This window comes from Oncorhynchus kisutch, linkage group LG2, assembly GCF_002021735.2.
Source record: "Oncorhynchus kisutch isolate 150728-3 linkage group LG2, Okis_V2, whole genome shotgun sequence".
In the NCBI taxonomy this organism is placed as follows: domain Eukaryota; kingdom Metazoa; phylum Chordata; class Actinopteri; order Salmoniformes; family Salmonidae; genus Oncorhynchus; species Oncorhynchus kisutch.
Genome location: NC_034175.2, coordinates 28,948,962 through 28,963,041, shown reverse-complemented (window position 1 = coordinate 28,963,041; position 14,080 = coordinate 28,948,962). Strand labels below are relative to the sequence as shown.

General features: G+C 46.2%; 1 protein-coding gene and 1 non-coding gene across 2 annotated transcripts in view; one reads left to right on the top strand and one right to left on the bottom strand.

Annotated features, from left to right (window-relative positions):
• LOC109864860 (transforming growth factor beta-2 proprotein-like) overlaps positions 1-9,444 on the top strand; it is a 36,749-nt gene extending 27,305 nt beyond the window's left edge. Inside the window, exons 2-7 of the mRNA XM_020452878.2 lie at positions 947-1,110; positions 5,390-5,522; positions 5,637-5,747; positions 6,437-6,605; positions 6,970-7,123; positions 7,390-9,444. Coding sequence (XP_020308467.1) covers positions 947-1,110; positions 5,390-5,522; positions 5,637-5,747; positions 6,437-6,605; positions 6,970-7,123; positions 7,390-7,548 — 890 coding nt within the window. The 3' untranslated portion in view covers positions 7,549-9,444. The remainder of the gene's footprint in view (positions 1-946; positions 1,111-5,389; positions 5,523-5,636; positions 5,748-6,436; positions 6,606-6,969; positions 7,124-7,389) is intronic.
• Positions 2,285-2,437, bottom strand: LOC116356948 (5.8S ribosomal RNA). The gene has a single exon (XR_004205229.1). It is a non-coding gene; the product is annotated as a 5.8S ribosomal RNA (ribosomal RNA).
• Positions 9,445-14,080: the final 4,636 nt, after the last annotated feature.

The window sequence follows — 14,080 nt, the reverse complement described above, 5'->3', positions numbered from 1 at the left end:
CACACATGCTCCCTCTGACACTAGAGCATTGTCACAGCTTTGTGTTTAACACGCACACAAACCGCACACAAGCAAGCTATTATAATTCAACTAATTTATCTCAGTGTTGAGTAAAGTAAATGGTATTTTGGCTGTCGTTGTCCTTTAAGGTCTGGCTCCAAGTACAACTGCTTAGCAGTTTCTCTCCCCCTTCTCTCCATCCTGTCCTGATGGTCGTTGCGGTTGTATACTCTCTTTAAACAAACCATGGTGGCTGGCTAATCCTGGGCTTCTGCCTAACGTTGCAGCCATCAATTTAAGGCTACGGGCCTCCTAATACACCGTGGTGTAGGGAACTGTCAAGCACACATCACCGCACACATGGTTCCCAGCATTACGTGTGTTGCATTACTTTCTGCGCCCAAGCACACGACTGTCAGGCTCACCACTACACACAAGGTTGTCAGTGCTAAGCGTGTCACCCGGTTCTACTGTGTAAGCTTCTGTCAAACACACGCTTCCACCACACATGGTTTTGAGTTGTGTGAGCGTTACAGTACTACTGTGCAGGTCCCGTATCAGATACTTACGCACATGTTCGGGAGTATTCAGTGAGCGTTACCATGGTACCGGGTTCCTATAGGAACCATGTGAACTGCAGCATTACCCCCAAGTGACCGACGCGGGAGACAGGGAGATGTGTGTGTTAAAATTGCTAGTGAGCGAATGGCATCAAATTCTAATCTGGTGTGTGAGCCATTTTGATAACTGCTGTGAAACTATGAGAATTTGACCATTCTTTGCCTTTTTATAACCTCTCAACTGAACACAGTGAGTGGGGAAGGGTATAAGTAGGGAAGAATTTCCACCCTGTCAGCCATTACATTTGGATTGGTCTGTCTTTACACACACATAAACAAAATCGTCAGTCGTGTTGCTAAACTCCGTCCTCCTTCCTTTGTTTCAGATGTTATCTCTCCCACGCACTACAACCCGTACTACAGACGGCTCACCTTCGACGTGACCTCCATGGAGAAGAATGCCTCTAACCTGGTCAAGGCTGAGCTACGAGTCTTCCGCCTCCAGAACCCCAAGGCCCGCGTGTCTGAACAGAGGATTGAACTGTACCAGGTAAACCTCCCTTCTGTCCTCATCTCTAACCAGGTTTCCATCCAACCTTTTTTTATTTTCTTAGTAAAAACATTTTTAACCCCCTTTTTCTCCCCAATTTTGATCTTGTCTCATCGCTGCAACTCCCCAACGGGCTCGGAAGTACAAAGGTCCAGTCATGCGTCCCCCGAAACATGACCCGCCAAACCGCGCTTCGTAACACCCGTCCGCTTAACCTGTAAACCAGCTGCACCAATGTGTCGGGGGGGGGAAACACCGTTCAAATGACATCCGAAGTCAGCCTGCAGGCGCCCGGCCCGCAACAAGCAGTCGCTAGAGCGCGATCAGCCAAGTAAAGCCCCCCCCCGGCCAAACCCGGATACTATGTGCCGCCCTATTGGACTCCCGATCAAGGCAGGTTGTGATACAGCCTGGGATCAAACCTAGGTCTGTAGTAACGCCACTCGGGAGGCCAATCCAACCTTTTGACGTGAGTGAAGTACATGTTGGATAATTTTTTTTACGACCAGCCTGATGTAAACAGAAAATTTGTCGGTAAACTTTCCAGATGTAGACTAAACAAAATATGCTAGACAAGTTGGCATCTTTTTGTGTCAGTATAATTAATTATGCGAGAACTGTCAGTGGAAATGCTTTTATTCACAAATATTGATATAATAACCATCATATCGAAGTAAACTTGTGTGGTACTCCCACTACGACTTGTCCGGAAAAGCATGCACATTTCCCGCGCATGCCGGATGGACGAGGATTCGGCACTGGGCTCTTCCCCCGCTGCTACTGAGGGAATCCTGGTTAGTTTATTTTCCTCCACTTAGTAATATGTATAAATTCAGCGGGTTGTCTCATCTGATCTTCGGTCGTAGTCAAAGTGAATGGAGTGTGGCCGGGCTTCCGGGGTCACCTTCTCAATCCAGATCAGGTCGGCGGTCGGAGCTCCACGGTCCAAACCTAACCCCGAGCGCTACCCCGGGAACTGCATGCGTAATGTGGGCAGCACAGAAAGACAGAGTCCACCGGCAGCCACGCCCGACCATGCTGGGAACGTGGGCGCCTCCCGCCAAGGTGGGAAGGGAAAGGAAGAGAGCACGGGGGAGAGGAGACAGCCGAGGCCCGGGGGCGGCCTGCGACTGCCCCAGCCGCGGAAACCTGGGAGTTCCTATTGATGGCAAAGCGACCCTCAAACAGGCGTAGCCCCAGGAGGAACCTGAGGACCAAGGTGCGTTCGAAGTGTCGATGATCAATGTGTCCTGCAATTCACATTTTTTCTCACAGTTAGCTACGTTCTTCAGCGACGCACAAGCCGAGTGATCCATCGCTGAGAGTTGTACTCTTGTTTTACGCAGAGGCTAGTGGCTAGGCAGTGTTGAGGAGATTGCCCTCCGCCAGAGAAAAAGGCCACAGTTTACGGAGCAAAAAGGTTTGAGGTTGAACGAAAAACATCCGGGAGGGGAGACAATAAACCTGCACCGGGGCGCAGAGCGGTTGGCTAGGTTCCCAGAGCCTCGCGAGGGCCCTGGGTGAGACCCAAGCAGTTTAAATATGGAGACCGAGTCATGAAGACCTGGTTCACCGGCAACCCCCAATCCCCTTCGGACGTGACCGAGGTGCGCCATGTGGCCGTGCCTAACGGGGAAAGGGGGGATGGAGCCGGTCGGGTGCAACCCAGGCGAAATGGTGATGCGGGGAACCGGGCTCAGGCTGGGGCCGAAGCCACCCTCCAGGTCAAGAGCCCCATGCCGAGGGAAGGAAGAGCCAGGGGTCGTGAGCACCCTACCCAACCGACAGCAGTTTTGTTCTTGGAGCACAGCCCCACGCCTGCGGCTGGCAATCCGTTAATGATCCGGAAAACTTTGTTTTTGATCGTCTTCTCGGCGCTCCACCAGGGCCGTGACCGACCTCAGCGGGGCTGATCCGAGGACCTCACTAAACCATCCAATCGGTAGTAGCGACGGGCTGTGTGTACAAAGGGCAGGGACTTAATCAACCAGAGTTTATGACCCGCGCTGGGAATTCCTCGTTCATGGGAAAAAATTGCAATCCCCAATCCATATCACGAGTGGGGTTCAGCGGGTTACCCACGCCTCTCGGCGAAGGGGAGACACACGCTGATCCGCTGAGTGTGGCGCGTGTGCAGCCCCGGACATCTAAGGGCATCACAGACCTGTTATTGCTCAATCTCGTGTGGCTGAACGTCACTTGTTCCTCGAAGGAGTTGGACGCCGACCGCTCTGGGCCGCATAACTAGTTAGCATGCCGGAGTCTCGTTCGTTATCAGGATGAACCAGACAAATGCGCTCCAACAACTAAGAACAGCCATGCACCACCACCCACAGAATCGAGAAAGCTATTAATCTGTCAATACTTTCCGTGTCCCTGCCGGGTGAGGTTTCCGTGTTGAGTCAAATTAAGCCACAGGCTCCACTCCTGGTGGTTCCCTTCCGTCAATTCCTTAAGTTTCAGCTTTGCAACCATACTCCCCCCGGAACCCAAAGACTTTGGTTTCCCGGACGCTGCCCGGCGTGTCATGGGAATAACGCCGCCGGATCACTAGTTGGCATCGTTTATGGTCGGAACTACGACGGCATCTGATCGTCTTCAAACCTCCGACTTTCGTTCTTGATTAATGAAAACATTCTTGGCAAATGCTTTCGTCTGTCTAGCGCAGGTCCAAGAATTTCACCTCGAGCTGCACAATACATATGCCCCCGGCCGTCCTTCTCAATCATGGCCCCAGTTCAGAAGAAAAACCCACAAAATAGAACCGGAGTCATTAGGTTACAGATTAAATAAATGATGATGAACTTCACAGGTTTGTGAAAGTGCAATGTGATGAGCTTGATGCTCCTTTCCAATAAACATTGAGGGTCTTATTCTGGTGACATGATCATCGATGCTTGGCTGCCATTTGACAAATAAAAACAATTAGCACTATTAGCACACCTGACACAGGATGAATGATAATATGGTGTATTCCACAAATATACTACTTTTGTTTTTTAAGTTTTACCACTTGAGACCAGTATGAAATAGATGACTAAATGCTTACCACTAAATGAGTATATGCCATACTTGAGTGTACATGCGTGCACACACACACACACATTATGAAGTTCAGTGTGGGTCAGTAGTGTCGGGAGCCGGGCGGCGCATGGATCAGTCCAGCGTTATTTGTGAGTGGAGAGAGGAGTGTGGAATGCAGAGAGGTGATTTAGAGCCGGTGCTGAGTCTCCGGGGGCTGCGCTCCGGCCCAGCGTCTCCTGCCTCCACACGGTGTAGGACCGTCGGCACCAGCCCATTCCCAGGGCGTGGTGGTGTTTATGTCCAGCCAGGGGAATGACAGGTGACCTAAACACAGCTCAACATGGAGGACTTTCTCACGCCAACACAGGCGGTTGAAAGCGTGTGAGGGAGGACAGATAGAGCCGGTGCAACCAGGGAGAGTTTCTCCAAGGAGATGAACTGATAACCTTCAGTAATACATTCAAGTCGTGCTGTACATGAACTGGACACCCAAAACATTACACGGACGTGTGTAGTTCCACACACATTCAGATACAGAGTGGAATTGAGCCGATACACGATGATGTGTGTCTCAGAGATACAGTGTTACTATACATTAACTACTAGGAAGGTTCTCTCTTTGCCTTGACTGTTGAGGAGTGATCGGGCCCTGAGATGGTTCACTCGCCAGGGCCTAGTGAAAACTAGCCAGGGCCTAGAGGAAAGATAGCTAGGGCCTATATATGTTGAAGTAAGTGACCATCCAGGTAGATGGGCCCCCTTGTCGGTCTCTCATCTCAAGGGTTTGTAAGCAATTGGCCCCAGTCTCTGTAAGCTTACTTTTCAGAGATTTTGACTAGTCTCAACCTCTCTTTTCTTTTTCTCTCACTCTATCTCTCTCTGCCTCTCTCTTGCCTTTCCCCTATCTCTTCTCCCTCCCTCTCTCGTTAGGCTTCCCTGTAGCAGCAGTAGATCACAGTGGTGTAGCAGACAGTGGTAGAGTAGAGAAGCAGTGTTTCTAACATTAAGGAGAGCATGGCCAACATAAATACATGGTTATGAAGGACAGCAGAATAACAACGCTCTGTCCGGCATCTGTTTCCGGCCCAGCTCAGCTCCTCCTAGACCTGCTCAATCGATCAGGGAGAGAGCAGTCTTGGAGACTGGGGGGACCACTACTAGACCCGAGTAACTGAACCAGGAGCGACTTCTGGGACTCTTGCCAGAATTTCCCTCCAGGTTGTTCTCATACATAGGACACGTGTTGTTTCCACAGATTTTGAGTCACAAGGACCTGGCGTCCCCGACGCAGCGCTACATTGACAGCAAGGTGGTGCGCACGCGCACGGAGGGAGAGTGGCTGTCTTTTGACGTGACAGAGGCAGTCAGTGAATGGTTGCTTCATAGAGGTAGGATGCAGAGGTTTTGACCTCCTATACTACAGCTGAATCACTGATCATACATGATGCTGAAATCTCATTGGCCTGTTGTATATGAACAATCCTGTCTATTTTTCCCCCCAGACAGAAACAGTGGATTCAAGATCAGCTTGCACTGTCCATGCTGTACGTTTGTGCCCTCAAACAACTACATCATCCCCAATAAGAGTGAGGAGCTGGAAACCCGCTTTGCAGGTATGTATTGCACAGTATATGTGTGTTACTCTACAGGCATACAGATGCTGTCTTAATTCGACTAATTTCTCACGGCAGGGGAAATGCAGTTAAAGGAAATGTGAATTATTCTGGACATTTTTGAAGGGGATGATACATTTTTCATTCGTGAAAATCAAGTCTGAAATTTTTAAGTGGAAATTAAAAACTTTAGAAGCCTTGAACACTACCATTTGCATTTCCATTTTCTGCGACAACAGAGTGATCAAATAAAGATAGAATATCTGTACATTGAGAGATAAGTACATTGTATTTTACTTTCCTTCATATGTAACTAACTGACATGAATACTTATGCAGCAATGTGTTTGGCAAGTGTAAATAAGAAGCAGATATGCAGTTTGTGTGATTCACTGGTACAGATGATTTGGAGTATGTCCAAAATGGCACACTAGTCACTATATAGTGTACTACTTTTGACCAGAGCCCTATGGGTCCTACACAAATGTTCTATCTTAATTTGATCACTCTGTTGTCGCAGAGAATTTTCCTGCACAGCAGGAAATGCAAATTGTAGTATATTCCAAAGGTTTTAAAAAGCTTTTAAAAAGTGTCATTTCCACTTTAAAATGTCACACTTGATTTCCCCTAACTTGATTTGACATTGTATGAACATGATGGATTTTGATGATATGTATGTGTGATTGACAGGTATAGATGACAGCTTCCACCACAGCGGAGACCTGAAGGTGTATCGGAAGCGGCGCCACAGCGCCCAGGCTCCACACCTGCTCATGATGCTGCTGCCCTCCTACCGCCTAGAGTCCCAGCACAAGAGCCACCGCTCCAAACGAGCCCTGGATGCTGCCTTCTGCTCCAGGTAGTGACCCATAATGACCCCACTGATCCTCACCTGACCTCGACACCACTCTGCTGGCGGGAACTCAACACACACACACAAGCATGTGCGCATGCACACTCACAGCTAATAGATACTGTACACACCGAGTAAATTGTTACCTTCTCTGTCAGCAGCTCACCCTCAGTGACACACACACACACTTGGCAGTTGTTCTTATTGCAGAACTCTCTCTGCTCACAGCTATGCATGTATTCACTCTCTCTTACACACACACACACACACACACACACATACACACACACATACAAACAAACACACGTGTGGCTCCCACAGAACCGTATCCATCCCTCACTCCTAACTCTCTCTGTCTTCCTACGCACAGAAATGTCCAGGATAACTGCTGCTTGCGGTCGCTCTACATCGACTTCAAGAAAGATCTGGGCTGGAGGTGGATCCATGAGCCCAAGGGCTACAATGCTAATTTCTGCGCCGGGGCCTGTCCCTATCTATGGAGTGCTGACACCCAGCATTCCAAGGTGAGAAGTCAAGGGTCAAAGGTTAAATAATCCAAAGGGATTGGTTTAGAGCCAGCAGAGGTCTGAGTGGTAGTAGAGAAGTGGTGAGAGTAGCAGTGTGGAGTAGTGGTCATTGTGGCAGCATTGTGCAGTGGAGTTCTTCTGTAGATCGTCTCATTCCTCGTTTGAGTTTTTTCATAGTTTCAAAGCAGCACTGGTCAAAGACCATTGCCTTTGTCAACATCAAGCCTCATACTCATACCTCTGTGTGTGATTCTTCGCTTCAGGTGCTAGGCCTGTACAACACCATCAACCCGGAGGCGTCAGCATCGCCCTGCTGTGTGTCTCAGGATCTGGAACCTCTCACCATCCTCTACTACATCGGCAAGACCCCCAAGATAGAGCAGCTCTCCAACATGATCGTCAAGTCCTGCAAGTGCAGCTAGGAACTGTGCATATTCAGTCACACACACACACACACACACACACTTGGATACACACACATTCAGTCACACACACATGCACACACGCGTGTATGCACCCACCCACCCACACATATAAATACACATACTGTACATATACACATACACACATTCATCAACAAACACATACTGTACATTCACACAGTCAGTCACACTATTAGTCTCCTGCACTATTAGTCTCCTGCACTATTGTACAGACATATTTGATCTCCTACAAGCACAAGTGGAAAAGGTGCTGAGCAGATCTAGGTACAGAAAACATGTCTCCCGAAACATCCATGCGCACACACACACACACACACACACAGCTGTGGCTTTTGTACAGGTGTGCCTGTGTTTTTGTGTTTAGAAAGGCCCTGATAACATGCCTCACCTCACACACTTGTCACACAAAGACACAAGAGTACGGCAAACACTGGAAAAAAGTATATGTGTCTATATGTGAAATAATACGTCTGAGAAACAAAGACGACCCCCCCGGTTTCAACATTCAAAGCAAGCCATCTCCTTGATTTTGTTTGTCTCGTTTTGCATCCTTTTGAAACTATTGTAATTTTATATTTTGTTTAGATTTTTGATAATTGTATTGCCTATTTAATATCCAGTGTTTTATGGTTAGCCCCCAACACGTTTTCAACTCTCTCGAGAAGTGGTGGATGAATCCACTTCCCAATGTCAGTTTACTAATATGTTATAACATAGTAATGTTATAATCTCATCCCATATGCTGTTTATATGTGCTGTAACAGCCACTTTAGGCAGAAAGAGGCTAGGAGACTGTAAGAGGGAGACTGTAAGAGAGAGACAGAGAACAAAAGAAAATAAGCACACCTAGCATGCCTACCTTTTCAACAGAGACTCATCCTCACACAGGCATACTCAGAAAACACACACACACACCCATCCCAAACACTGCAGCAGGCAACATATTCAAACTCTGCTGGAATGAACAGTTCTGACATTTTGATAACAAAACAACTAAACAAGAAAAGTGTCCCAAAGTAATGTTGAACTCTGTTTACCTTGTGCATTGAATCTTGAATGCTTTAGGAAGCCCAACAGTGATTCCATCAACTACACAAGGTATGTCATCATAAACACAGGTTTAAGATTTCTGTGGATATGTTGGATTGTTCTGAGTAGAACCGGGTTGTCGTTGTCTATATGATGCAGTGGTATGGGAATGTGGAAGTATGTTAGTTAGGGAGGTATACTAGTGTTGTCGTGACAATTAGAGAGAAGGGATACAATAGGTGAGAATGGACAGTAGATGTGACCTGGTTCAGAGATTATCCATGTCCCTTTGAGACCATTCAATTAGGTCTGAGATTACTTTAGGTCAGAGGTCAAAAGGTCATATTTACAGGTGTGCAGTAGTTGTTATGGACACCAGCATTGTATCTGCTCATTTGTATCCGAAAAGCTTTGTCTCGCCCGCCTCCCTCATAGTGTAAAGCCATTATTCAGTCATAGGTTTTTGTCCTTTTGTGGAATAAAAATATTTTTGCATACAAAGAATTGCACTGACGCTATTTTGATTCTGTTTTTTATTTTTGTATTTTTTAATAGTCGTTACTTCCCCCTTATTAAATGAGGAGTGTTGATGATGTGACTTAGAGCAGGAAGTGTAGGTGACACTACCCCGCCCCTAACCCCACCCCCCTTTGTGCACCCGCGCCAGAGGACTTCCTGGAAAACCAGGAAGAGGAGCGAGGCACCAATATTGTCATGATAGAGCTATTATTTTTCATTGTTGTTGTTTACGATGATTATGTTTTTGTTGTTGTTGACCCACTATGATGTATTGTAACACATTATTGTTGTTGTACTCTAGTGGTAAATAAATTATTTAAATTACAAGGGAATAACGCAATTCGCCTTTCCTTTTTGCTGTTAATCTGTGTTAATCAAAGCAGGATATTACATAAATGTTATCAAACCTTGAGAGAGAAGTTTCAAAAACAGATGAATTTGCCACTCCCATTGAGCAAAACAATAACCGTATGATTTTCTTATGCTGCATGAGTGGGCTGTCATTTACATCTCCAACACAAGCACCGAATGCATCTCTCTCTATTTCTTACTGTGAAAAGCTACGGAGTTAAGCTAGAATGGCACGTTGTTAGTACTCCACGAATGTACATTTACAGTGTCTGTCAGAATTGAATAACTCTCCAGAAGGGTAACTACCAGAGATGGACTCAGAAGGGAACGAAAGGGAGTCTGCAGATGAGGAGAAAATAGGGAGTGTGTGCACAGATAGGGTGCAGGAAAGGAAAGAGAGATGGAAGGAGTATGAACAGTATTAATAGGACGTGGGAGGTTTGAGTCAGTCCGTTCTGGTATGACGCTTCTCACCTTGAGAGTGAAAGGGAGACAGGCAGGCTGCCCAGGTAGAAATATGACATGGCAGATATCTAAGTAACCGCTGAGATAAATAAAGACAGTGTGGTCCTAGGCAGAGCTGGACTTTCTGTATGGTAACTCAGGAAGACACACACGCACACACCCTCTAGACCAACCTAGTGCCTGGCTCCACTCTAAAGACATCTGGCCCCTCATAAAACATGTCTCAACATCTCTGCTGGACCCAACGAGACTCTGGCATCATCTGAGCCTGAACCAATGGGGGGGGACAGTTATATTCTCAAATGATCAAGTTGGATACGACTGCAATGTTCAAAACATCGTTCTCAATGCATTTTATTCACGCTTTGAAAACCACAACATCGAGCCGGGTGTGAGGGCCGTCACCGACCCAGAGGACTGGGTGATCTCGCTCTCCAAGGACGACGTGAGAAAGGTCTTTAATCAGGTCAACACCCGCAAGGCCGCGGACCCCGGCAGTATTCCAGGGCGCGTTCCAGCTGGGAGGCATATGCGCAGAACAGCTGGGAGGCATATATATTCACAGTAATTTTAAACCTCTCCCTGTCTGTAAATCCCCACCCGTTTTAAGATGATCACAGTCATCCCTGTTCTTAAGAACTCTAAGGCTTCATTCCACAATGACTACCGCCCTGTAGCACTCACTTCTGTAATCATGAGGTGCTTTGAGAGGCTAGTTATGGCACGCATTAACTCCACCATCCCAGCCACCCTAGACCCACTCCAATTTGCATACACCCCAACAGATCCATAGATGACGCAATTTCAATTGCTCTCCACGGTGCCCTCACCCACTTAGATAAGAGGAAGGAATACACTATGAAACAAAGATAAATTACATAAAGAATGATAGTAAAAAGCTTTGGAGCACCTTAACTTAAATTTTGGGCAAAAAGGCAAACTCCGCTCCATCATTCATTGAATCAGATGGTTCCTTTGTCACAAAACCCACTGATATTGCTTTAAAATTGCCAAGAAACTGAAGATCTCGTACAACGCTGTGTATTACTCCCTTCATAGAACAGCGCAAACTGTCTCTAACCCGAATAGAAAGAGGAGTGGGAGGCCCCGGTGCACAACTGAGCAAGACGACAAGTACATTAGAGTGTCTAGTTTGAGAAACAGTCACCTCACAAGTCCTCAACTGGCAGCTTCATTAAATAGTACCCACAAAACACCAGTCTCAACGTCAACAGTGAAGAGGCGACTCCAGGATGCTGAACTTCTAGGCAGATTTCCTCTGTCCAGTGTCTGTGATCTTTTGCCACACCTTAATGTTTTATTTTCATTGGCCAGTCTGAGATTTGGCTTTTTCTTTGCAACTTCGCCTAGAAGGCCAGTATCCCGGAGTCACCTCTTCAGTTTCTTGGCAATTTCTCGCAAAGTTCTTTGTCTCTGGACATTTTGAGCCTGTAATCGAACCCACAAATGCTAATGCTCCAGATACTCAATTAGTCTAAAGAAGGCCAGTTTTATTGCTTCTTTAATCAGAACAACAGTTTTCAGCTGTGCTAACAAAATTGCAAAAGGGTTTTCTAATGATCAATTAGCCTTTTAAAATTATAAACTTGGATTCGTTAACATAACGTGCCATTGGAACACAGGAGTGAACTGACAAAAAGTGCTCTTCACTGACGAGTCGCAGCTTTGTCTCACCAGGGGTGATGGTTGGATTCGCGTTTATTGTCGAAGGAATGAGCGTTACACTGAGGCCTGTACTCTGGATTGATTTGGAGGTGGAGGGTGCGTCATGGTCTGGAGCGGTGTGTCACAGCATTATCGGACTGAGCTTGTTGTCATTGCAGGTAATCTCAACGCTGTGCTTACAGGGAAGACATCCTCCTTCCTCATGTGGTACACTTCCTGCAGGCTCATCCTGACATGACCCTCCAGCATGACAATGCCACCAGCCATACTGCTCATTCTGTGAGTGATTTCCTGCAAGACAGGAATGTCAGTGTTCTGCCATGGCCAGTGAAGAGCCCGGATCTCAATTCCATTGAGCACGTCTGGGACCTGTTGTATCGGAGGGTGAGGGCTAGGGCCATTCCCCCAGAAATGTCTGGGAACATGCGGGTGCTTGGTGGAAGAGTGGGGTAACATCTCACAGCAATAACTGGCAAATCTGGTGCAGTCCATGAAGAGGAGATGCACTGCGGTAACTAAATGCAGATGGTGGCCACACCAGATACTGACTGTTACTTTTGATTTTGACCCCCCTTTGTTCAGGGACACATTATTAAATTTCTGTTAGTCACATGTCTGTGGAACTTGTTCAGTTTTTGTCTCAGTTGTTGAATCTTGTTATGTTCATACAAATATTTACACATGCTAAATTTGCTGAAAATAAACGCAGAGGACGTTTCTTTTTTTGCTGAGTTTAGTATGCTTACTTACTTTATTGTGTATTTCATATTTCTTATTCTTATTTCTCGTGTTTTTTTTCTAGTAATACGTTGTTATTGATTATTGCATAGTTGGGTTATTGGTTTGCAAGAAAGACATTTCACTGCACTTGTGCAAGTAACATTAAAACTTGAAACAAATAAATTGCAACATGGGTTATTCAATTAACTATTTACAACTATTTAGATATAATATGCAACAATATATCACCAACTACAGTACACAACAACCTTATCACTCATAGTCAAATATTTACAAACCAATTCTTAGGCACGTGTATAGGATACCATCCATAGTAGTGTTATGGTCTTTATGGAGAACATAGGCTGTAGAGAATAACATGTTTTGAAGCTAAACGGGAACTTCCTGGGATTGAGACAGAGTTGTGCTTGGAAAGATAAATGCTCCACTAACTGATGATGTCACAGGTCACAGCAGTGCAAAAATCACTGAACAGTACTGAGTTTATTCCAGCAGTCCCTCCCTGCCCACCCTAATCATTCCTAAGCATCAAGATGGCATCATAATTACTCAGGAATTATTGTCAAACGGAGGACAACCGAGTGACTAACCGTTGAAACCATTAGAAATAATAATTTTTCTTCTAAAGTAGTAGATAGCATTTCGATCATTGCCAGACCTACAGTAGCTAAGAACTTCTAACCTGTTAGGGTTGGGACCACTTTAATGCATCTTCCCATATGTATGCATTCATAAAGTCTTTATAATAGCTACATAAGACATTATGACATCTGTTATAGGCAGTCATAAACATGATGAACAACAGCACAAGATTACCAATGGTTGACAGGTGCAGGGCTATGGGATTCAACTGAGAAACACTAACACACAGCTCAGTGAGTATAGTGCTCTTGGGCTTTAGACATTGACCAGCTGTGGCGGCAGGACGAGCAGTGAACAGCAGAGTCTAACTGGGTTGTCATTTTCTTCTTTGTTCTTTGATTCTCCACATCGCGTCTTACTGTGTCCAGGTGTGGCCTCTCTCTCTCTCTCTCTCTCTCGCTCTCTCTCTCTCTCTCTCTCTCTCTCTCAGGGTTTGTAACATAGGGGGAATGCTGGAGATATCACATGCAATTCTGAGACACCTTTTAATGTCTTATCTGCTTCTCACGTTCCCCCCCGCTGACACACACATAAACAAGCGTACACACACACATGCACACTTTTCTGCTCTAAACACACACGCATGCATATGCACATACACGTACACATTCAATCTTTCTCACACACACGTATACACACATGCATTATTTGTCTTTCTTACACACACACCCATACTGTAAACACCCATACTGCAAACACCCATACTGCACACACCACACACTTTTAGATGTCTGCAATACCTCAGAAGTGTTCTCCCTCCTTGGCATTCATGCACACACACAGAGTGAAAGGCTGAGAGTATCCAGCAGATCAGAGCGAGGGGTTTTGGGGTGAAAGGGCTCCTCCTCCTGAGGGAGTAAAGCGATTTGGTGATTCAGCCGCAGCTGGCGGCACACAATAATATGAAATCAGAGAGAGGCACTCTGAACGGTGACATCAGCATGAAGCAATGCACAGGCCCTGATTATCACAGAGAAAATCTCAGGCTACTTGTCAGAAAATGTATGTCTGTTGACAGTTTGTGTGTGCGTGTGTGTGCATGCGTGCTTGCACGTGTTCGTGCGCGCGCATGTGTGTG